The sequence below is a fragment of the Erithacus rubecula genome (assembly GCF_903797595.1).
Source record: "Erithacus rubecula genome assembly, chromosome: 1".
NCBI classification, from domain to species: Eukaryota; Metazoa; Chordata; class Aves; order Passeriformes; family Muscicapidae; genus Erithacus; species Erithacus rubecula.
In genome coordinates this window covers 8,364,284-8,389,214 of record NC_136658.1, presented here as the reverse complement: position 1 = coordinate 8,389,214, position 24,931 = coordinate 8,364,284, and the positions used below count along the sequence as shown (strand labels likewise).

Below are 24,931 nucleotides of genomic sequence, written 5' to 3'. Positions count from 1 at the left end.
CACAAGATGTTATAACAGGTTGCAACCATCAAAAATGCCTTCTCTTCCTATTCTGAATTTGTTAGTTACCAGAACTTGCTATGTTTGTCCTTGCCACAGTAAACTACCCCTGAATCATAAACCTTTTTGTACAGGTACTGGTGGATGTGATCTCAGCCAGAGTGAGAGAAGTCTCTAATGCCAAAATCTGCCACCTTGCTCTGAAGCAGCTGGCACTGGTCACTGTCAGACAGCATTACTGCAGGAGATGAATTGCCATTACCACCACTCATGAATTACCAGCCATTTGAGCTGGTTTACATTAATTACAGGAGGTAATGCTGCTTGGCACTTACATGACTTCACATACTCCCTCTCTGGATTGCTGGGACATGCTACTAACAAAAACCAGCAAAAACCAGAAAAGATACTTGTAGTGGGAAAGACTTGTTTCATTCCTCACCAGTAACACTAGATTAAACCAAAAGGAACCTAAGGTCTATTTAAAACAAAATGTACAACTGGCACTCTGAGATGTATTTCCTCCAATATGTTCCATAGAACTCATGAGGTTTTCTTCCAGAGCTCTCCGAGTCCTGCTCAAGCTCCCAGAAAACCACTTAATCTAACATTTTTAATTGCTCTAAGTGTGTGAATTTAACTTCTTTATTCCCACACCCTAAACAGAACACCAGCTATCCAATTTTGTGCAGAATGGCACTCAAAGTGAAGGTCTGAGTGTGCCAAAACAGACTGACTTTGTTGCAATCACTGTAGCAATGTTTTATTTCTTGCTTTCCATCACATCCAAACTAGAAGGGAAACCACATTAGCATCATTGCTATTTCTCCTTCTCCATTTAAGCAACAAGGATGCATAAAACAACCCAAAAATTAACTTATCTGCTCTATTCAGGAGCCAAAATATATTAGTTCGGTGTGACTTTTGGCAGCATTGAACTTTGCAGGGGCTCCTTAAGCCTGCTACAACAATCCAAAGAGGATCAAGAAAGGATGCAAAAAGGGACCAAAAGCATAATCATGACATAGAGGAGACAGTCTGTTAAGCCTAAAAGCATGGGAAATAGAAACCCAAACAAACCTGTACTCTCTGTCAGGTATTAGAAGCACACACTCTGTAAAGAAGATTCCTTAGCAAGGTAGAAACAAATCTAACCTGGTCGACTGTACGTCGTAAGGTTGCTATCACTGTTGCCATTGCCAGAGGTGCAGCAGTTGATGGAGCAGTCATTGTGATTGTTCCCTGTGTTAGGCCAAGTATCTGCTAACCATGGCTGAGTGGCTGGTTCACTGATGTTTAGGAGTCCAGGCCTTTAAAAACAAAGCTTGGTCATTTCAAAAATTAAACAAAACAAAACATTTTCACATTGCAGCGACACTCTTCCCAAATGCTGAAATATTCCAAAATAATAACATGTACCAAAAACCATAATAAAATAATACCATGTACTGAAAAACACAGCTTGATTCAATTGTTTAGCATTTTCAAGTCTCCTGTCTAACCAGTTCCTTGCTAAATCACTCAGGAGTGAGCAGTCAAGGGCAGCATCAGTTCATTTTGCTGGCCTACATTATGTGCTGGTGAGCAACATTAACCTGTCACTTTGGTTTTCATTTTTAATTTTATTTTCTCTTAGGAGGTTGCACTTTTATTTTTCTGCCCCCTTAACCCTTTCGCAAAGAAAACAAGGTAAAAAAAGAGGATATTGGCAAGTCAAATAAACAAAAAATTCACACGTAGAAGCAGGATGGATATGCAAGTAAGAGCCAAATTTAAATGTGAATATTCCCAAATTCTTGGTCACTTATGGAACAAGTTCCCCTCAATATCATCTAGTACTACTGTGGTGCATCAAAGGGAGTAGCAGAGAACAGAAACCTCCGTGTTTTGGGAGCATTTGGATCTCACTAACCATGCTGAGTGGATGACACACTTGCTCATGAGAAAGTCATCCAGCTCCTAAGGGAGTTTGAGGTATTTGGGAATACTGACTACCTGAAACATATGCACATATGAATGTTGCATCCTGGCTGCACTTGGAATAAAGTGTATCCCTGTCCTCAGCAGACAGAACAGCATTCCTTGTTTTCCAAGCTGCTGAATTTTTGTAGTGAGTGTGAAAGTCTCTCTGATGAATGTTCTGTAGAATCTTTGGTGGCTCTTCAGCCTCCATGCTAACAGTGCAGGAGCATATTACAGTCCCACTCAATTTCAAATTGTCTCTGATAACTAAGGTGCTTTAAAAAAATAGTTAATTTTAGCTACTGTCACATACACATATATGAACACAGTCCCCTTCTCTTGGGATTTAAAAGGTAACTTTCCCTTTGGAATAGTGCAGAAACTATTTTCCATAATATTAGATGTGATGATCTTTGAAAATAAAATATGCTAATCCTCTTAAACTGCAAGTTGAAAATACAAGCTGCATGCAGTTATTTGTGGGGGATAGAGTCTGTCAGTGCTGCAGGCTTAAGTCATAGACTCAGAATGACATTTAAAAGATCTATACATATATGTGTATATATATTTCTGTATGCATATGTCATCTGACAATTTAACATAGGAGGTGATGAGGCTTGACTTGCTGTCAGGCTTATAAACCAGCCAATATGCATTCAGTATAGAAGTATTTAAAAAAAAAAAATCAGAAATAAATATACAGCTGTGTAGGCTGTGAGCAGGCCAGCTGATTTGAAATTCCCTGGTTTTTTCCCTACAATCTGCTCTTACAATGAACCTACACCTCAAGGCATTTAGGGTAGACAAAGCATCCCAGAACGTTTCAGCACTTTAACGATCTGTGCACTGGATTTTTGCACAGAGAATTAAGATCCTTTGTTTCTAAAATTTACTTTGCATTCACACCTGCTGTCATGTAAGAAATGTGGTGTGATGTATACAAGGAGACGAGAATTCTACTAATTGGAGCCATTTAGGTAGAACTGTAGGCAAGAGAGGCTTGCATTACAGCTCCATAGCCTGGTGATGATCTGAGATCATAATCTCCAAATATCTTTAACCTTGGAAGCAAATTTCTTGACTCCCTGAATTACTGGATGGGGTCTGAGGCAGGGGTGGACAGAGCCAAGTGGCTGTGTGGGTGCAAGCTGGAGTCAATCCAGCACAATTACCATTAGTCAAATCCTGTCCAGAAAAGGGATTGCCACAGAAATGGGTATTTTTTCAGCAGCACACAAGTGGGGATTACATTGAAATATATCACCGTGACATTTTGAAATCTGAAAAATGCTTTAACATGCTCACATACTGCACTTGGCAAAAAAACCCTAAACCTTTCCAAAAAACTGCAAATATAAAGTAAGGAAGTGAAAACCTTAAGCTTGGAAGTCAGAGGATGGTTTCATATGTAAAAATAATTTTTTTGTTTTTTTATTTTTTTTTTAATTGAAGAACTGTGTTTTATATTTTACAAAATAAGTTGCATCACACATGCTGTCAATGCTATATATGCAAGTGAACAAAACCAGCACAGATATTTGCACCTTGAATCAATTACATTGTTAGATTCTGGCACTGCTGCTGAAACACTAGGACAGTAAAATTGAAGTTGATTCTCTACAAGTACCAAAATTACTGTGCACAATGTAGACACATGTGGGTTCATTTCTGTCCTCTATGAGAGAGTGCTTCCTCTAGCCTGTGCTAAGGGAAGAGTGAGAAAGCACAGTGGCACAAAGAACACAAAGGATGTTAGCTGAGTATTTTTTTTAACAACTCTCAGGGAACGAGAGGGTTCACCTCCTCCATCAACCCAGTGATTTAAACATTCTTCCATTCAAAGATCAGATGGTAACTGTTCTAGAGGTTTCCCTCCATGCTTCTATGGCCATGAGAGGCAGCAGCACACAGTGCTGGGCAGAGATATCTGCAATTCCTCACAATATGCCAGCAGGAGCTGAATAGCCTCACCTCTGCACACCACTCAGGCAGACTAGGAATGCTTTATTTTGTACCTAATCTTCACAATTACCAAATTTTTGCATGGTCTTGCAAATTAGGAATCACAAGATGCCACCTGTGAACAGGAATTGTTACAGGACTTTGTTGTCCAGCTGGTCTCTGAGATTTTAGCATTATTTTAGCATCATGCCAAATCTTTGAATGTAACCTAGAAAAAAAATGGTGTGCTACTAAGGCACCACTGCTCTGACCTGCCTTTTTGCTAAAGCCATTATTTTTCTTCCTGAAGAAAACTTCAACCATACAGAGGAAATGTAAATTACTGTTTTTTCCATGCCCAATCATTAAATAATAATGTAAACTCAGTGAACATCCCTTAGTTAAACTCTCAATCTGAAATGGACCTGGTTCTCAGAGTGTGTGGTTGCAAATTTACAACCTGCTTCCCTCTCCTGCAGTGCCCCATCTATTTTAAGCAATGCTTTAACTGTTTTGCATTCACAGAAAGATTTTTTTTTTCTTAAAATGTCACCTTATAAGCCATTTATACCTCCAACATTTTTTTCCAATAAACATTTTCTTTCTTTATAGTATTTGTGAGGCAGCTATATTTCTTAATCTTCATAAAGGCTGTGACTTAATTGTTTCTACTCCCTTAATCAGGTGGCAAGCCAGGTCTTTATTTCGAAGTTAAAGCACTCCCTCTGCTGCTCATTTTTTGAGATGCAGTTTTTACAGGTTAACAAAAATTGTTTTGGAAGTCAACCTAAAAATTCAAACCATATACCTTCCTTCTAAACAGAAAAAAACAAGGCCAAAATGTATACATTAATATAATGAACTAAAACATATCTGTATATGTGATTATTCTGCCATCACTTACAAGGACGAATGAACTCCCAGAATCCTTAAATTTATTTGCACACAATTTATACCTGTAAGAATAAAGCACATAATTACCTGCCTCCACTGCTTACGGCCTCTCCTCCTCTCTGATATGTTACTGGAATAGTTAAAGATAAAAAGAAGGAAAAAATTTAAAAATCATACAAGACTCCTTCAATAATCATATTTCACCTTTGTTTCATTTTAGCTAAGATGCTAATTGTGCATTGTTTATACATTAATTCTGAGTCTCATTCTGCAAGCCACTGCTTCAAATCCAAGTTTAGATATAATACTTGTGTTGCTTGATAACTGCTATCCCCAGCCCCAACAGGGTTTTATATTTCAGTTCTGTTCTGAGCACACACACACATGTATTGCTTAAGAAAGCAGGAAGCCATACATCAGGTTGAACTTATTCTTAACATAACTCTGCTGACTTCAGTGGAGTTACTCTGTGGAAGAATTTAGGTCATATATTTATTTCATGAATGGCTGGATGTTAAAACTTTGCTCTACCTTATTATTTTGGCAAGATTAAAGAGGTATCACGATTCTATAACAGACCTTCTCTCCAATGTAAATAATGGCTGAAGCTACTGCAAAAACAAATGCTTTTTCTGAATGTTACTGCAATACACTCAGGGAACTAGCACACTCTAGAAGTCCACAGAACCTCCACATTTTAAAACATTTTACAACTGGATTTATAAATTATACTAAATAATCTAAAAATATATAAATCTTGATTAAAAAACAGTCTGGCAGAAAGAACACTTTCTAAATTAGAAGGAACTGAGCTAGTTTTTCTATAATTTCAGAAGTATTCTCCATCAACAAAGTGGATGTCCACATGCATTTGTTTGTTGGCATAGATTACATATCCTTCACAGGAAGCAAGATGTTTGAGATATTAGCTTTTAGGATGCAAACATCCAAGAAAAAACAGTGCTATAAATTTTGCAGGTTTGCATTGGGTTTGGCAAAGGGTTAAGGAGACTGCCTCCCTGCAGATACTGATGGATTCTACCATTTCCAGCTAGGAATGTGCTGAAAACAAGCAGCCAAATTCTGCTCTTTAGAAGAACTCCAAACTGTGAGTCTGCAAGAGAGAGATAAATGCTGGCAGTGATTACAATAACAGGATTAAAATGTAGGATGCATTCCTACAGGTAAGTCTTTTACTGCAGGTAATGCTACAGAGGGGAGCCTGGTTCCGTTTAAAGCCAAAGCATGACTGAGATTCTGGATTGAAAAACAAGGATTTTTCTTTTAAGTGCTTTACATGCTTGATGTTTTTCCCAATTTCTTCTTTAAAAATCTCAGGACTATTTATTTTCCAGCTGTGACATATCTTAAGAAACCCTTATATTTTCTTTTAATCTTAAGAATCCAACCTCTGCAGAATTTCAGTGGCTTGCTGCAATGGAGATTCCAACAGAAGCTCTCTGTTCAGCCAATTAAAATAAGAGCAAAACAATAAAGAGCTTGAATTGTTCTCCACCAAGGCACTCAAAGGTTTACAGAAACACTGAGGGACACTCTGGTTCATGCTGAACAACTCCACTGAGCATGAAGTCTGAATTCTGAGAGCAGGCACTCACTCCAGTTTGATCAGAAGCACTTGGGTGACTCTAACCCAGCCCAGCCCAGGTGGATGAGGGCAGGCACACAGGGTTTGCTCCCTCTGCTCAGCCTGCAGGATGTAACTCAGCTGCTGCACAGAGGCCACATCAGCACAGTGCTGATGATGAGCTAATATTCCCTGGGAAGCTGCATGTGCACAGGAGGGTGGGTGGGTTTTGCCCTGCCTGGATATCCACATCCTGCAGGTCTCTTGTGGAAATGGAGGACTCGGAACAAAGGAGGAAGAAACAACCTGAATGTTCACTGAGGCTGTAGCTAAAAGAAAAGCAGAATACTGATGGGTACAGAATGTGTTGGGTTTTATCTGCTGCAGAGGATGAGCTGCTCAGCTGCCAGACTGTGGGACCTGCTGAAAGTCAGCTCTACAGCATGGAAAGGCTCTCATGGTGAGCTGTGGTTCAGATTATGCCATATTTTGCACATTTCAACACAAAACAAAAAATAAGGTGATTTTAAACTCACACTGAATTTGAAATTCACCTCTTTTTAAGCTGAACAGGATAATTCTCTTAAAAATTCATAGCAAAATACCATTTAAGGTAGGAAGCAAAGAAATCTAACTGCTGTAACACTTTGATTTTCTGTATCTTCCAAAACAGACAACTCTGAGGTCACTGGATTAATGCAGATTCAGAGGAAAGAAAAGGAACAAATATTTCACCAACTATAATCTCACTGAATCTCTTTCAAGTCAGCATCTGGGCTTTGCTAAGTCATTCCTCCTCCATTAGAAGCACCTTTTGAACTGCTAGATGTGGGAGGCTACACTACTCCCTTGGAATATGCAGGAAGAGATCCCAGGTTGTACAAACTGACAGGATCATGCTACAAAACTGCATGCTGGCATGGAATGGTGTGCTATGAAATGGTACACACAAATAGAAAATATTGTCAGCCACAAAGCAAATGCACACTGCTCAGAAAACAAATAATGATGCCTGTCATTAATGACATTGTTTAAAAAAAAACAAAACAAAACTCTTCAGAACAGCTGGGCTGGTTGGTTATGTCAGAGAAAGAGAAATAGTACCACAAACACATGCTTAAGTAACAAAGAAGGGGGGAAAAGTGCAAATATATACCTGTTGGTGTGAAGGTAAAAGACGGGACTGAAAAATCAAAACAAAATACAAACTGGTTATTAAGCTGAAGAGAGAAAGGAAAACATACCACATTAGTATAAATCTAGCAGACAGCTGAACATAAAACAAATATATATAACTAACCTACTTGTTTAGTCACATATATATAAAAATAACACTAAAATTGCAATTCAGAACAAAGACTGTCCCTGAAGGTACTATTCTAGAAAAAAAAAAAAAAAAGGCCAGAAAAACAAAAAGCTTGATATTCTTTTGTGCTCCTGAGGGGATGAGACTGTGGTTTAGCTTTTCAAATCCCTCTCAGTTTGGCATTTTAAGTTATTTCTGAAATCCTAGGACAAACAAACCCCCCACATTGTTAATCATTCTAGAATGCAGAATGACAAATTCCTTAACAAAGCCTTATCAAGGTCCTATTGAATCTTATCTGCAGTTCACTAAGTAAATGCTCATTACACTGAACTAATAGGCACACTTAAGTATTCAGTAAGGAAATAATAATCATAAAAAGGAACAAAGAGAACTGCTGTTTTACTGCCTCCGAATCAAGAATGGCACCAACTTTCACTGTAATAAAGACACTAAAATCTACTGCAGCAATTAATTTTTGTTTTCGGGGATGAGACTGTTAAATAGAGTTATTATCTTTCTTAAATAATCACAAAAAAAGAAAATCTCTCTAGATATAACACCTTTCTACCTTGCAACCCTTGGCTTTAAGAGGGAAAGGTTAACAACAGAACAATGACACTGCCTGACAATCTTCCCTCTCACAGCTACAATAAATCCTCTTTGGATCAATAGGGTCTCTAATCCAAATACAGAGCACCAGCATCTGCTCTGCTTGTGCTAATCAGCACAAGCTCCCCCTCCTGTTGACAAGACAGCAGCGTTTTCCTCTCACTGATGGCAGAACAAGGCTAACATTGCCCTTTCTGATAACAGGGGAAGGCAAGAGAAACAATCAAATATTCACTAAAACAGCCTGGAGACAGAAGGTGATCAGCAAAGCCAGCATAGAAAGAAAAGGATCTGGCTAAGAGAACAACTTCTTAGTCTTTTATTTAAGTTTATTTAAGAACTCCAAAGTTTGTGGGGAGTGAAGTGTGTCTTGTTATAATTTAGGATATGCTGTAGGTTTGCCCCCTTTTTACCAAACCAATTTATTTCTAGGGATATGACACTAAGCAAAGAAAGAAAAATTGAGTATTTGGCCATTTCAGGCTGCATTTGTAGCAAAGCTTTTTTTCTTGGGAATACCATTGTATTTTCTTTGAGCTAGGCCTTTCCCCATAGTTAACTTTAATTTAGTTACATTCCAAATATAGAACCACAGTAACAAGCTTTCATTAAAATAGAATGGGCATTTAAACCTGAGCTATTCCAAAGAGAATCAAGAATCTCAAAATAATTTGCAATTACAGGGACATGAAAAATAATCTGAAGCTACTATTCTGTGAGCTAAGTACGAAATCTAGTTTAGTTTCTTAAGGAACTGAGGAGGTTCAACTGAAAGAAATCATATTGCTACCACATGAAAGAATGACTTAATTCTAAGAGCTTCTATTAATAAACTCTTCTGAGTGTGTAGGACTGCTAGTACAGTATGTATGTGTGGGAGTAGTGAAGTATTTTAACAGATGACAGGCCTGAAGCTAAATATGAAAATAAATAAATGCAAGACTGAGGAAAGTTTGGGCTTGCAGTGATGGCTTGATGAACTGTGGAGTGGCAAACTACTTTGCAATTCATATTTCACTAAAGATAGGTTTTGCCTTTGAAGAATACTTGATACCAGAGATACATACCCTACTTTTCATTACACTTTCATTTAAACTCCCCCCAAATTACACAAAAGATATTTTTACAGATATTGAAAAACACAGCTGTTTTGAACAATAGCTGATGTCACTGAAGTAAGCATTTTTAAGGACAAATTGTATGCCTTTTGCTTAATCATAGGTACTGGTGAAAGCACAGTGATGTTAGTGTGATAGAGCTGTAGAAAGGCAGTGTGGCAGCATGCTATTAGTAAAACAAAACAGCACAGGCCAGAACAGCACTACATGGGGGGCTGTCCTGCCTAAGAAATCCCAGCAGAACACAGTCATGGGTGCAGTTCCTTCCCAGTTTCCTGGGCTGCAACTCAACTACAACCACTGTGCCTGGCATCCACAGTGGGCATTTTACTTTAATAGCACACATGACCTCTCACCACTGCAACACTCCAGACCTATTTCCACATTTCCACTCACTCATTTGCTATTTTTAGCACTGCTTCTTTTACATAGCAATGTATTGATGCTGTTTAAAACCATTTGTTTTTGATTAATTTGTTTTTGATTTGCCTGGGTTCTTGCCCGTAACACTTTCATTCTTGGGGACTAAAGACTGTCATCTCATGACACCTTTCATTCACAAAGATGCACCCACCTTTTAAACCTAGCCCTGTCTTCTGATTGCTAAGCATCAAATATAATCCTTGTAGTTCTCCAAAAGTAGGATCTCCCATTTTCTGATTCATTCCAAAATTTATGGTTCTCACTCTACAAGTGCCTATGAGGTACTGCTTTGAGACATAATGACCTGTAGCTCACCAAATTCAGTTTTTATTTCCAGGTTTAACCAGGAAATTATTTCATCTGGAGAAGAATTTTTTTTTTTTTTTATTCCAGAAGATCTTCCAGGTAGAGATTTTAGTTATGTCTGTCAAGAGGGTATACTGCAAAGCACTGCTTGACCACAGACAATGTGAAATATAAGATTTATCAATAAGATGAAATAACATGAAAATGAGGAGTGTTTTAAGTTAGTCCCACTGCTGCCATTCTAACTAGACATAGATGCAGGATGGGACAGCCCCAGAACTCAGTCCCAGCCAAGGGTCTCACAACAGCATTCCTGGAAAGAGTCTTGGAAAGCAGACTGACCGTTGGGCTTTTGCAAACAGCCACCTTCCCCCAGAACAGAAGAAATTCAAGTACCCACACCCAAAGAGTTCCTGCAATGTTCACCACTGTTAGCACTCCCAGCAGCAGGCAAAGCACTGAACAGGGGAGGAGGAGCTGCCACCCACTTCAGATGATACAGAGAGCAAGGACATATTGGAAGCTCCCAGCCTTAAACCCATCTTTACATTTCTCATTTGTAGGAGTATCTTTATAAAAAGCTACTCCTGGTATTCAGCTCAAGACTTATGCTCCAAAGCCAGACTTAGCACGTTATGTCAATATTGCTGCTCTCTGCTCTGGCTCCTGACCCACACTCCATGGAAGTACTGAAGTAAACTGACAATTCCTTGTGCCTGAGAAGAACAAGAGACTGATGACAGAACAAACAGGCAGCAAACAGGCATTCAGCAGACTGAAACAGGCAATAGGGCACCTTTTCTGATACCAGCATAAGTACTCGTGAGTCCATTCCTCTTCTTCCTGTGGCGGTACAACCAGATGCTGAAGACCATGAGGATAATCCAACAGGCTGCACCAATCCCAGCAATGAAGGCAGGCTGCTTTACCACATCAGAAATCTGCTGGGCTAAACTGACTTGGTCTTCTGAAGACACAGGGTTTCCATGAGAATCTGAAACAGAAACACACGTAACAGCCAATTAATTTGAATGAACAGCTGTGAAAGGCAGCATGAAAAGAGCTGGAATAATTGCAGTACAGTTTCTCAAGGTAAAATCCTTAGGATTGCTGTTCAAAATCTCACTTTTGCAGGTTTAGACAGAAGGGTTTGTTTCCTGTACAAAACAGGTACCTCCAATATCACTGACTCTTGTTAGCTTGCAAAAGCTGCTAAAATCAGGCTACCAGGTATACAAATAGTAAGTCTCCTAAATGACAAACCTGACTACTATTTTTTATTTTTCTTTCGTTTTAAAAAAAGCAACATCAGCTTCAGAAAATTATTCAGAAAATCAGTAAAAATTAATGAAAAAAAGCTCTAGTATGAAATTTTGTAGCAATGTGGATGGCTACAAGTCAGCTCCCCAAATGTCCACTCTCAGAACTGACAATCACAGTTACAAATTTAAACTACATTTCCATGAGGTTGGTATTGAGGGAGATATTTTAATCCAGCAGTTCTTGACAGATTACTTAAATCTTGTATTACACAGTCTAATGTACTGCTTGCAGTCTCTCAGTCTCTCACTTTGACCTCAATTTAAAAAAGACTGAATATTTAAAAGGATGTAGAAAAGTAAAACTACAAAATAACCAATCCTGCCCCCTTAAATACAGCTGAAAAAGCTAAAGGATAACTAAAAAATTATTTATGAATTGCTAGAAACAGCCAAGGAGTCTTATTAGTAATGAACAAGCAGTGCTTTTTAAAATCAGTTTAGCCTTAAATAACCCACATCAAAATAAAGAACAAGCATTTTTCCACAGACTATTATTTTTAATTTTTTTTTTTTACTGAGACAGAACCTTTAAGAATTGGTCTTTTCTGCTCTTCCAGTACTGAACTTTTGCAGGAACCTTCTAGGAACAGCAGTAAGAAGACCCAGTAAGTGACCAAGCTTCCTGACTGAAGTGAAGCAAATTAAAGCCAAAATACTGGCTTCATGATGCTTTACCACCACAGTGAGTGCTCACTGGAAATTTCATTACTGCACAGGGCAAGGGCAAGAATTCAAAGCCTTTACTCAGAGCGGATATTGCTGTACACATTCCACAGCTTGGTCTTTGAAATACCCACTTTTACTCCTGTATAAATCCAAGAAATGGTTGCTTTATACTATTGCCCATGACATCAAATTGAGAATGAGAGATCAGTGTTTTAAGGGGAAAGATGCTGTTATTAATGCTATTAATATGAACTATATAAGAAATGAAAGCTTACTTGCTTAAAACTAGTATCTTTTCCCTATGAACTAAGAAAACAATAGAATAGATAGATTTTTTTTTCTATCATGACATCTTGCATTATGCCAAAATATAAGCCTACATAAAATATAAGAAACTGCAATACAAACAAGGGATGGAATCACAACAGATTATTTCCTCTGGAAAAGGATACCTTTTTGGATGGAAATGGTTAAATTAATAACAGCTTCTTCCAGTGAAGGATTCCAGATTCAGTTATTGTGACCTTGAAGTCAAATATCTATTTTGCCGAGGAATCACCCTCGCCTTTGACTGCTACCTTATTGGAAATTTTATTTCATATTTCAGCTCTCTTTATCTTCTGTGATCCTAAGTGCACTGCCTAGCCTGAAAGTTCACCAGGCAGACTCATTCTTTTCTTACTAATACACTCTTTGTGTCTGCTGGGTTTATGGATTTCACGCCTATTTGTGCAAGGTTAAGATGGGTTGCTTCAGATTTAGTGGAGACAGCCAAGTGAAGTTCCACACAAGTGGCCAGATGGGCTTAAATGTATAAAGAATACTGTGACCAATGAATTAAAGCTGTCATCTCATCTTTTGTGTCTTTGCAGCTGAGACCATATTAAGATATGAAAACTTGCATCATCAGTCTCCTTTTCAAAATGAATAATTTCTGTGTTTTTAAACAGCTACAGTACCTTATACAACTTAATGGAATAGAATAAAACATTTATAGAGAGCCTCTGGTCCTGAATAATAAGAATAATAAATTTTTTTTTGTCTCATCCTTAAAATATATATTTTAAAACAATAAACCCAGGAGAAAAAAAAAAAAAAAAATCACAATCTCAAAACCCGAATAAGAATGTCTTCTAAATATGTCAACAATTCACTCAAAGTACATAAAGACAGTACTTTTATACACAAACACTTTGCTTTGCTTAGTTAATGTGTGTCTGAATATTATAAAATCCTGAAGAATCTTTGACTGTTTATTATCCTAATTTTAATTAACATTAATTTCATGCTATTATTTTACTTGCCATTGCAAGTGCAAGAACAGCATAATAATAAAATTTCTTTTAAGAAATTAGGCTTCTGACACATAGAATATGGGTGGACTGTTAGAGCCATTACATAAGCTGGTATATATTTATGCACATGGGAAAAAGAAAACTGCATCTATGTTCACATCCAGGCAGATAAACAGCAGAAAAGGAGAGGGAAGGGATTTCACAAGGTCACATTTGACTACATTAAAAAAAAATAGAAAGTAAGCTAAATATAAACAGAATGAAATTTAGTGACCTCCTCATCACTAAAAACTTCCAGGAACATTATATTGGAAGCCTTTCTTTGAGAAGGGCATCTTCTCTCTCCATAAGAGCCCTGTGAGATCCTGAATACCACTCTGGGAAATAACTCTTGAACTTAAAAAAAACCCCAAAACCAAAAAAATCCCTACTTTTTCTTTATCCCAGGAAATTTCTGGAACTTTGACTGATACATAAATGGTTCATAATGAACACTCCTGTTCCTGCTTGCACTCTTCAGGGAGATGTGCCAAAACAATAAGTGAACATAAACATTCTATGGCAAAGTGCATCCTACTGCCAGAGCAGCAGCCGCAGCATTTAATGTACTTGGAAATGGCTCAGAGTTGTTGGAGCAGGCTGATCCCACAGCTCCCTGAAACCAGCATATTATCACAGTGACTCATCCCTTCTACCCTGAGATAAGAGCTCTCTTTTTAATCACAGATAATGTTGCTATGGCTTTTGCTCACAAGCTACTGGATCTGAATGTCTTGAAGCTCCAAGTTTCAAACTTCAGTGGAAGCTCATTAGAATTTACATAGAGAACTGGAACCTCTAATCCTCTAATGCTAAATATTCATAAAAATAATAATAATGTGAAAGCTAATATTTAAGTTGCTAAATGACAAATAAAAGATGAATATTCATTTATGACTGGAATGTCAAAGATTTTAAAAAGTCAGGAAATTCCAGGTTCTCAGCAAGAAACTTAACTTTGCCTTGTGCAGGTACAACCTATGGAATGGTAATTTTCCATATGTGTGTCTCATTCAGTATGCAAAACGTACAAACACTTAGGAATATCTAAATGGTGTTGACATTGGCAATTCTGGCAATAGAAATTTGCAAAACACCTGAAACTTGTAACATATTGTTTGAGTGTTATCTCAAATATATGTGCATGATGCAATATGAAAATTATTTGGTGAAATATTACTGAGGTAAGAATATGTTATTTTGTCTCCTTTCTAGATGTATGTTTCACAAACTGATAAAATATCAGTTGTGCACTTCACTCATAACATACAGCTTGAGGTGACAGCACCAAACTGATTTGGGAGACTTTGCTTTGAGGGGTAAAAATAAAGATTACTTTCTTAAGTTGTTTTCAGGCCACAAACAAAAATATCAACAAAATCCCCTTACAACTATCACAATCAAAGTACCTTAAGGGCTGGAAGAATAATATCCTGAAGGCATACTAGCTGGTTCACAAATCACATCTCCTAAATGAAGCTATTAGAATAATAAAGATTCAATGAGACTTTCTTGTATTTTGTACACTTGAGACATTCACTGGTTGAATAATACACTCAACATTTACAGTAATTGTGCAGGCATCTCTTAATAAACAACTGCATACCATATATTCACACAAATGATGTGTTTAAGAGTAACATTAACTGAAGTTGTGGGGCTTCTCAGAGCTGGTACCAGAAACAAAATACATCCCATGTTCCAATGTCAGTACTTACCTGTCAATAAGCATAGGTAATACTGCCAAGCTACCATCAATCTACAAAAGCTAGGCTAGAGACCAGCAAATTATTGTTTGCTAATTCTCAACTTTCTGTACAGAGCATTGTTGTAAACAAGGTCTTTATTTGTTGTAACAAGAAAAAAAAAAAAAATTCTAATTGAAATTCTGTGATTTTGTTTCTCCACAGCTCATTGTTATGGGCAAAATATAGTGAGCTGTGGCTGAGTCTCATTAAACTTTTTCCTTTTCAGTCTTTCTTTATGTAAAATATAATATTTTATTTTAAAACAAACTAACTAACTTTTTTCAGTCCTTGGAATCACACAGCAAGCTTTAAAAGATCATTCAAAAGCCAAGAGGCACATTCAGAAGCTTCCTGCAGGGTGTTTTAAGCAGACCCATAATTTTTCAGCTGATCTCATGATTTTATGAATAACAAGCAAGTTATTTTGTTGGCTTGTCCCTGGTGGCAGGGGAAGTCTGGGGTACCACAGCTCAGTGAGCTGCTTCATGTCAGCAGGGACGTGGAAAATGAAAGAGCTCCGAGATGACAATTTGTACCTGTCTTTGTAACAGGTTAAGTGTGTGCACCAGGTCATTTATCACAGCTCAGCTGATGCATGGCACTGTGATTGCACGCCTCAGCTCCCAGGGAATCCAACATCTCCTGTCCTCCCCTCTCTTCTGGAAGGCTCCCAAAGGTGAGGCTTCCTCCTGCCACACACCTGAGACTGCCCAGGCACATCCCAGAGTCACAAACCTGGCAGCATCCCACATGCACACAGGCTCAGAGAGGATACCCAGTCTAGCCACAGCCCAGGCTCTCATTTTTGGGTGAAAAACACGTTTTTAAGGAGATAGACACTGGATTTTAATGAAAAGTTCTTATTTAAAAAGTGAACCTCGGAATCACACAGTATATTCTGCTTTCACACATGGAATTCCTATTTATAGTTTTTTTTTAAATGAAGGATTGCATTAATTCGGGTATCAAGGAAAGAGGAATAGCAGGGTCAGAAATGCAGTAGCTTGAAGCTGTCCCACAGTTCTTAGATCACAAAAAGCGTGTCCAGACTGTTTCAAACCTTCTACAGGGAGCATCCTTAGCCCTCTTTCCTGCCCCTCCCTGGCCTCCCTTCCCTCTCTCTGTACCAATGTAATTTATTGCTGGTGAAAAGCGCCAGCTGATGACATCAACAAATTAATTTTCTTTCTTAAGAAAGCTGCCCAGAAAACTGTTCCACCCCCATGCTGGGAGCACTTCTAAGAACTAGAAATCCAATTCCTTGAGGGGGCTGGAGGAGAACTTGCATCAGAGGGCAGAGTTGGATAATCTGCAGCCATTCTTCTCCCTGGATCATTTAGGTTGATCTGTCCTAGCAAAGAGTGCTACCTCCTAAATGTAAGCAGCAATTTTCAGCAGCAATGTTAAATGTTTCATGGTTCTGTCTCTTGTGGTATGGATCTCCACGAAATTTCTCTCTCCACATCTTTGCCATGTAACAACCAAATTATGGGATGTTCTACAGTATACCTAGACTTGGCCATGCCCCTTTATGAGAGGCAAGAAATGAAAGCAAACTCCAACCATGAGGAAATATGTGTTTTCTACCAGACTTGCATCTGAACAGCCTTCAAGGTGTGGGATCACTTCTTGTTTTCTAACCTAGTGCCAATAAAGGCCAGGAACTCAGAAATGGCAAAAACCTTACCCTGACAGTCTCATTTGTTACTTTTTCCACTTAACAAAACCTCCAAGTGATTAAGTTCCATTATAAAATTCATCTTCATTTAGAATTTAATTATAATCAAACAAAATGGGAAAAAACCAAAAGTGGTTATGGAGCCTTTGACTTTGAAGAATTGAGGTTATCCTCATGAACCTCACCAATGCAGAAATTCAAAACCTAAGCCATATGGAATAAACTTGATTTTGACTGGCTGTAGAAAGCTGTGAATGGTAGCTGGCTGAAGGGAGGAACAATCTAACAAATAACTGCAAGGTTTTCCTGTAATAATTCCATATTCATGGATTATCATACAAGCTGCGTGCAATTTTATTTTAAAATCTCCATCAATGTAATTGGGAACCATATACCTGCCTAATTTCAGTAAGCTGAAGATGGCCTTCCTTTTTATACCTAAGGAAATGTACAAGCAATTTTCCATATTAATTGTTCTGTCTTGTTTTTACATGCTCTTAATTATAGATTTTTAAATATAACAAGTGAAATGAGAAGGTAGATCTACTAATGATACAGAGATAGACAGGACATAAAGTCCAAAGCAACATGCTGAGCTTGCTTTCATAATTATATACTGTAATGATAAGGTATTTTGCTCCAGGCATATTATAAAGCAGCATATGACTATATTTAAAGCTACTTTAAATAAAAATCTTCAGCTAACCAACAGCAGAGATGCATTTTTCTCAGAAACATCCAGGAGCAATGTCCCTGGTCAACATTTATGACAGTGGTGTTTGATGTAAATGAGATTAGAAGGTCAAATTACTGTAAATCATTTGTGTACATGTTTTTTCCTGTACTCAGGTTATTTACTAGCTTTGCATAGTTAGCATTTATTGTGTTTAATTTTAGGATGCTTGTTTTTTTGCTTCAACAATGATAAAATCTGGTCAAGACAAATGACATCCCTAAAGTAGATCAACATCTAGTGATTCATACCCCCCTACAAGGAGTTTACTTCCAGTTTTAAGTGTGAAAATTCACTTTGAAAAGTCAACAACTAAAAAGCACTGCTGAACTGGGAGTTAAAAAAAAAACAAAAACCAAACAAAACAGTGTTGTTTCAATCCCCCCATTAGAATGCAAGTAGAAGGCAAGTTTAAAACCAGAAATACCAAATCCTGCTATTCCAGAGATCAAGTAACACTATCCATTTCACTCGTCTTCAAAGCATTTCTGGTGCCATAAAAGACGAGAGCAAACAAACAGAAATCCCCCAAACCAACAGGCAGGATGAGCAGGAAGCTTACCTAGCTGGATAAATTGGGGGTCACTTTTCACTCCAGGTCCTGCCCCAGTGCTTGCAGCCACTTCCACGCTGTATCGGATGCCAGGAACGAGGGAGGGGATGACCACGGAGAAGGTGGTTCCATCCACTGTCTTGTTTATGTGGTACCTGCTCTCATTGCCAAGGCACCAAACCTGCAGGCAAGCAGAAGCATGGCATATATAAAAGTTCAAAACTCAACGTTGTAGGGTAAGAAGTAGGAAAGTTCACACATTCTTTTCTTCTGGATGAAGAAATTTATGCTTTGCTGCTGTTCTATCATCTTCATTGACTGCTGTCCTAGGGCCCCTATGAACACTGGCAAGACACTTCTTGTTCCAAGGAGCTGCTCCAACTACTACCATTACTTGATGAGTTCATCACAATTCATTTAGAGTTCAACAAGTGCTAATGAAACTACAAGCACAGAAGAAGTGAGGGAAGCCTGTCAGCCACGAGTTGTTCACATAAACAACAAATTAAGAGCATTCAGTTAAATGAATTTGCAATTCTCTTCTTCAGGAATTATGTGTCACTCAAGTGCAAAAACAAGTCTTTCATCATACGACACCTTAAGAGAACTAATGTCATGATGGGATCCAAAAGGTTTTGGTTTTTCTTTTATTTTAGATGGTAGCAAGGAGCAAATATTGAGTGGTATGCTGTATTGTAATGGAGACAACAGTGTGACATCATCAGATATCATTGTTTGGTTGAGACCAAGATACAGGTCTAGTGACTTCAAATCACAACTTCATCCATTACATCAGTAACATTAAATGGCAGGGAGAAGCAATAAGATGAGGTATCTTTATGTTTTTAGGCCTGAGTCACTGATGTGGCAAATGCTTTCAGGAGGATGGTTGAACTCCCAACTGCTATTCAAGGTGAAGCAGCAGCTAACATACATCTGCTAAAAAAACCCCATGCAGCTGTGCCTATTTCCTTTTTGTGCCCTTTTCACAAATGCATTGCTTAACAAAGAACATTTATCCAGAAAGTTAAATTAGTTAAATTCAATACTTTATCTGTAAAGAAGCAAACTTGGCTGAGAACACAAGCATATCAGAACCTGGGCTGATTGTGCACAGGAGGGAAGACTTTGCTTTCAACATATGGAGCTCCTAAAAGATTTAGTAGCCAGATAGCTGCTTTAAATCCCTCGTGCAATTCTGCTGCTGTGGGGGTTGCCAGGTGAGGGGGATAGACTTTCAATGCAGAACAATTGCTACAGCCCCCTCTGCACAGCCCTTTCTGCCTGGACACTGGAAATTTTATCTCACCTTCAGGACATTGTAAAGACCCTTTTTCCTTCTCTGGATGCCACAGACTGAAACAAGGCTTGTGGGACAATGTGGGGATGTGGAATGGATTTTAAGTTCCTTTGAAATCGAATCCCAGCACAGGATATACATAAGTGCTGCTGCAGAGCAGGTCAGAGCACATGAAGAGAATCTCCTTTTTGTATCCTGATACTACATAGAGACTGTTTCAGTCAGTGCTAGGAGTAAAACTATTACTAATACTGCTCTTGAATCCTAAAGGATGGTCACAAAAATACTCATATAAATAAGAACTCAATTAAGTGAGGAACAAAAGACTTGAATCTACATTTTGACTTAGGTAATTTTCTCAGGAATTATTACTGCTACCTTGTAAAATGGTGCATGTGCGAACAATGAAACCCATTTATTATGTACTTATAATCTACTATAAACTACTAATTCAGAAAAAAGGTTTTTGTTCTTAGGCACTCAAGTACATGAAGAAGTGCATGAAACAAGAATGTCAGGTCAAACATCAAGTTGTTCAGTACTTGCCATCCTACATTTGAGTGTATACATAAATAGGCAAGTGAAAATGAACTTTTTCAATGTTATAAAAGAAGAATGAGTTCACATTATAACAGACACATAAGTGAAGAGAGAAATTTACTTATGCTGTGAATTTGAGTTTCTGGGGTTTTGTGTGTGCTACTGACAATTCTTCAATTAAGATAGTATCCTTTACCTATTTATTTTATCCTTTCATTAAAGTAGGTACACTCTTGCCTTTGATCTGAGTTGCTGAGAAAATAATTAACTGCCCCACATATGCATACTTTTTTTTTTTTTTTTTTAAATTTTCTGAAAGAAAACAAAAGATAGAAAAACAAAAGGGGAAGAAAAAAGAGAAAATTTCACAAGATTTCTATTTGAATCTTTTTTCTTGTTATTAGTTCTTAATCTAAAATCAGCAGTTCTGCATTTCTTTAGGTTTTTTTGACAAAACCAGTAATTAAATATACCAACTTCAGCAGGAATGGCATATATATTTTCACAGATACTATTTATGTCTGTTTTCTGTCCATGGTGAAAAGCACAAAATAAAATAATGCAACAAATAGAGATGCAAAATGTGCCACTGTGCCATCTATTGCTACATAAGCACTGCAGTGTGTTTGCTACAGCACCTGGTAGCCTGTCACCTCAAAATCCTGGGAGATGGGGTAGGGATTATATCCACTCAGAAATGTGAATTTCCTGACTTTTATCATTGTGTCACTGCAACCTTAACATTCCTCTGATGCAGTTTCTTGTTGGAAATAATTCCATCTCTCCAACTCAAGGTCTGTCTTTAAATGAAATAACCTCATGAGTATTTTTTCCAATTACATTATATAATGTATCTGAAACTAAGCCATAAAACAGATTTTTTTTTTTTTTTTGCCAGGTGACAAGGTTCTGAAAAGGTTTTATTATTCTAAATTGACCATGAAGCTTAGCAATCTCTTCCCTTTCCCATTTTTACTGAGAGGAAAAAAAAAATCAGAATGAGTTTGATCGCTAGGAATATATGTTTATAGCACTGTGTTTAAATCTGAAAAATAGCCAAGACATTCTCATTTAAAAGATTTTCTCAATAGTGTTCATTTGCAGAGGGCTAAAACCAAAGCTCCTGCCTTTCCATGGCTACAAAGCTTACTTGATATCTACATTTAAAACATCTTGAGCTTGCTTAGGAAAAATAAACTTCATTTACTTTGCTATGTAAATTAGCACCAAAAAATTCAAACTGCATATACAATCTGTTTTCATAAATGAATAACAAACAATAAATATTTTTAATGTACTTTCAATTTGTTAAAAATTAAATACCATAATGAGAACTGTGTTTGGAAGAAAAAATTTCTATGCACTAATAGATTTATTATCATAGAAGCACATTCTTTCCTTGAAAGTTTTCCATTTGTTTTAACTACCCAGTTACGCATAATTTACTCAGATCTTAACACTGTTAATTATTATCCCTCAGCTTTTCAACTCATTAAGCCTGTTTATATTTACTGCCTTGGCCAGTGTCATAGCAGCTCTCAAACAGGTAGGATTCCCTCTCTCCTTGTGTGTGCATTTCCCAAGTTATAATGAAGGCAAGGCAGGAGCTGTTTTAATTAAGAGTGTTGACCCTTTGCTTTGATTTATGGAGGCTGTTTTAATTGCCTTCCACCACCTAGGCAGAATCACTAAATATGGAGTCAAAGCAGTGATTTTCCCTCCCATTTTCTCTGAGTAACCAGAAGATGGAGCCAAGCATCCACGAACAGCCCTTGCTGCCTCTGCCAGGGGACCAAGCAGTACCTTGTATTCCTGAACCATCCCGTTCTGGTTGTCCTCAGGGGGTGGCTGCCAGGTGACCACGATTGCAGTCCCATTCCCATCGTTCTTAGTCACTGAAACACTCTGAGGTGGAGCACTAGGAGCTGTTTGTTCAGAAAAAAAAAAGATTGAATGGTTATGTTTGTCACACCCACAAGCCAGTTTGTTTAAGTGGAAGATGGTTTCTGGGCTCTACAGATGCAATCTTTTGTGCCCCACCCTACACAGCTTGTGCCCACAAGATAAAATGATAGAGAAGGAAAATGTATAACCCAACAACCAGGCTCTGAGTCCTGCTGTAGCTTTGCTGTGCAAGCCAGGAAAAGTAACACTCCAAATTGTACACTCAGATATCCATTACCTGCCTGTCATAGTTCTGGGCACTGAGTTCCTCACTGGTCTCAAATCTTCTCACTCAGGATCGAAAGTTTTGAAAGAAATCCTATATAGTCCCCAGTCTAAATCTCAGTTCCTTTAGTGTGTAAAAAATAATGAGTAATACAAAACTTACTAAAATCTGGACAGAATGCATTAGTATGAACATATTTATAATGATAATTTATGTTCTGAATTTGAAATAATCCTTCTAAAAAGCGGATGCTTAGCTGATGCTTAGGATGAATGCACACCTTTTGAACCACGTGCAGCAATAAACTGAAGCTACACAACATTTCTAATGGAGGAGGAAGATAGAAAAGGAAAGGCTGTTCAGCCTAGCAGAAGCACCAAAATCCCTATTCAAAGGCACTGGCCACCTTGCATACTTATCATGCCTGTGCAGCAACAAAAGGAAGAGCTTTATGAACCTTTTTTTTTTAGCACATGCATGAGATGGAAATATATAATTTAGTCCCCTCTATCTGTTGCCCTTATTCATATTTCCATTTCGTCTCACTGATTGATCCACGTATAAAAGCCTTTAAAAACCATGGTTTCCATTCCCCCAGCTACACTGCTTTGATGATTTCTGTGGTGTCTGCTATCTACTTAAGATAGTGATTAGCAAGTGCTTGAATCTGACAGAAGTCACTTGTGACCAGCCCATGAACTCAGCAGGGAGGAGTGCACACACTGCAGGGAAGATAAAAAAGTGAATTTCCCATTGTGTGTTGGAAGGGATTTTTGCACATCCCTCTCTCTCTCTCTGTCTCTCATGCCTGGCTCAGAATATTTACTTCTGTGTCACCAAACAATTCACATAATGATCAGTCTCCTCTGCCACAGATTGCTGCTCTCAAACAGCATGCACTTCAAACAAGATCAAATAATGAACATATCAGAGGAAAGCCAGCCAGGCTGCTACTTCAAAAAAGAAAGATGAAGACAGTCTAGCTCCTACTTGCCTTCTTCCAGGGTCTTTGCGAATTTCACTTCACTATCTGCTCCCTGAAACTCATTAAAGAAAGGGCGGGCCTTGATTTCATAGTTTACACCTTTCTTCAGCTCGGGAATGACAACACTGTTTTTGGTTGGAGTCCTCACTTCAAAGATTAACCACTCTGATTCTCCATATGATGCTGGTGTAGGCCGGTACAGGATTTTATATCCTTGAATATACTGGGATTGCTGGTCCACCTGGCAAGACAGCAGAACACAAAAAAAATTAAAAATCCATAAACAGGCAGCAACCCGTGGTGATGCCCATGACACTGTGCACGGCCCCTGGACCATCCCTCCTGTTATTCTAAATAAACAACACTGCCAAAGTAGATAAAGGCTCCTTGCATTACAGCAAATTACAGGCCTGAGTCACACATGCATTAATCCCTGATGCTGGCAGAAATGAGATTTAGGAAGGCATTAAAAGGGAAAACAAAGTTGTATAATATACCCCAGCACCATACTCCCAGTTCATGAAATGAACAGTCTTTGCACACATGGAGCAAAAGAGCTGGGCACAGGTCAGACTGCTGCCCACCTGAACCTGCAGAGCAGGGCTGGGCACATGGGGAAAGGGAGATTTACAGTGCCAGGGCTCAGGGTGATGAATATGGAGACCAAAGAGAGAGCCTGCCAACTCTCCCGAGGTGTGGACACTTCCCAAACCTGTGACATGAGCACCACTTCCTGCCTGCTTCTTTTTGGAGAAGGCCAATTGAGAGGGAGGCCAGCTGGCACTGTCTCTGTTGCTGTGTCTGGTCTCTGTCAGAGGGCAGATATCCCCAAAGAATTGCCCCATGTCCACCCCCTCAGGGAGAGGCCAGGTTCCAAGAGGGAGCATAAAGCTCAGTATAGTAACATGGATGAGACTTGGAAAAGCAAATCAAGCTGATGCTCAATGGTCCTGAGTCCAATTTTATACCAAATTTGTGGAGAAAGAGATCTGAGTGTCATTGAGGGCAGATGCAGTATGTTTGGCTACAGCTGAAGCAGAAAGATTCCTTATACAACTGATCTGTTGTGAAGCATTCACTATTTTTTAACTACTGGTTTCAATTTCTTATGAATAAGGGAGTCCAGTAACTGCCACAATAAAATTTTTAAAGTGTATCAGATTTTCCTGTTCTCAAAAATCTCATACAACATTATAATAAAACTATGTGCTTGCAATTTTAATCCAAAGAGCAACACATTTCATTTTTAATAATCACATCAAGAATGCATGTGTTAGCTGAAACTGAGGTAATGCTTATTTTTGAAATTGCAGAGAAGCCACAGGCCACCCAAGAGACTGACAAAAACTGCCTGTCTGGAAAAGGTTGTTCTGTAAGTAAAGGTCAAACAAAATTTGCTAGGAACCTCAAAGATATTTTAATGTATTAGTTAAAACAGGAGATTGCTTGCTGCAGGTGGCCATACTGCAGGTGAGAGTGTAATTACTGTGCAACACAGCAGATATTAATGCAGCACTGAGGAGCCCTGGGTGGAGATCAGGACTCCTTTGGGCTACAGCTCTTCTACAAAGTCAAAATTCCTTTTGTTCCTGCTCAAAATATTCTGCTATGGCATGGCAGGAGCTACAGCCCGTGCTGTGCCACATTATCCCTGCCAATATATTGGAATGTTCAGATGGAAGTCCTACAGAGACCTCAAACCTCACTTCTTATGGTTTTATTTCTGTACATGGTATAATTATATCCCCAACTTTT

The 24,931-nt window shown here is 38.3% G+C and overlaps 1 protein-coding gene across 3 annotated transcripts in view; it reads right to left on the bottom strand.

The window, feature by feature from the left end:
• The window catches only part of ROBO1 (roundabout guidance receptor 1), a 296,268-nt gene that overhangs the window by 26,404 nt on the left and 244,933 nt on the right, over positions 1 to 24,931 (bottom strand). For 2 of the 3 annotated variants that reach the window (XM_079300688.1, XM_079300686.1), the window contains exons 14-20: positions 23,186 to 23,417; positions 21,825 to 21,946; positions 18,191 to 18,362; positions 10,944 to 11,141; positions 7,539 to 7,565; positions 4,885 to 4,927; positions 1,156 to 1,310 (exon numbers count right to left, since the gene is read on the bottom strand). In XM_079300688.1, the coding sequence (XP_079156814.1) occupies positions 1,156 to 1,310; positions 4,885 to 4,927; positions 7,539 to 7,565; positions 10,944 to 11,141; positions 18,191 to 18,362; positions 21,825 to 21,946; positions 23,186 to 23,417 (949 nt within the window). The remainder of the gene's footprint in view (positions 1 to 1,155; positions 1,311 to 4,884; positions 4,928 to 7,538; positions 7,566 to 10,943; positions 11,142 to 18,190; positions 18,363 to 21,824; positions 21,947 to 23,185; positions 23,418 to 24,931) is intronic. The other variant, XM_079300687.1, reaches the window with a different exon arrangement.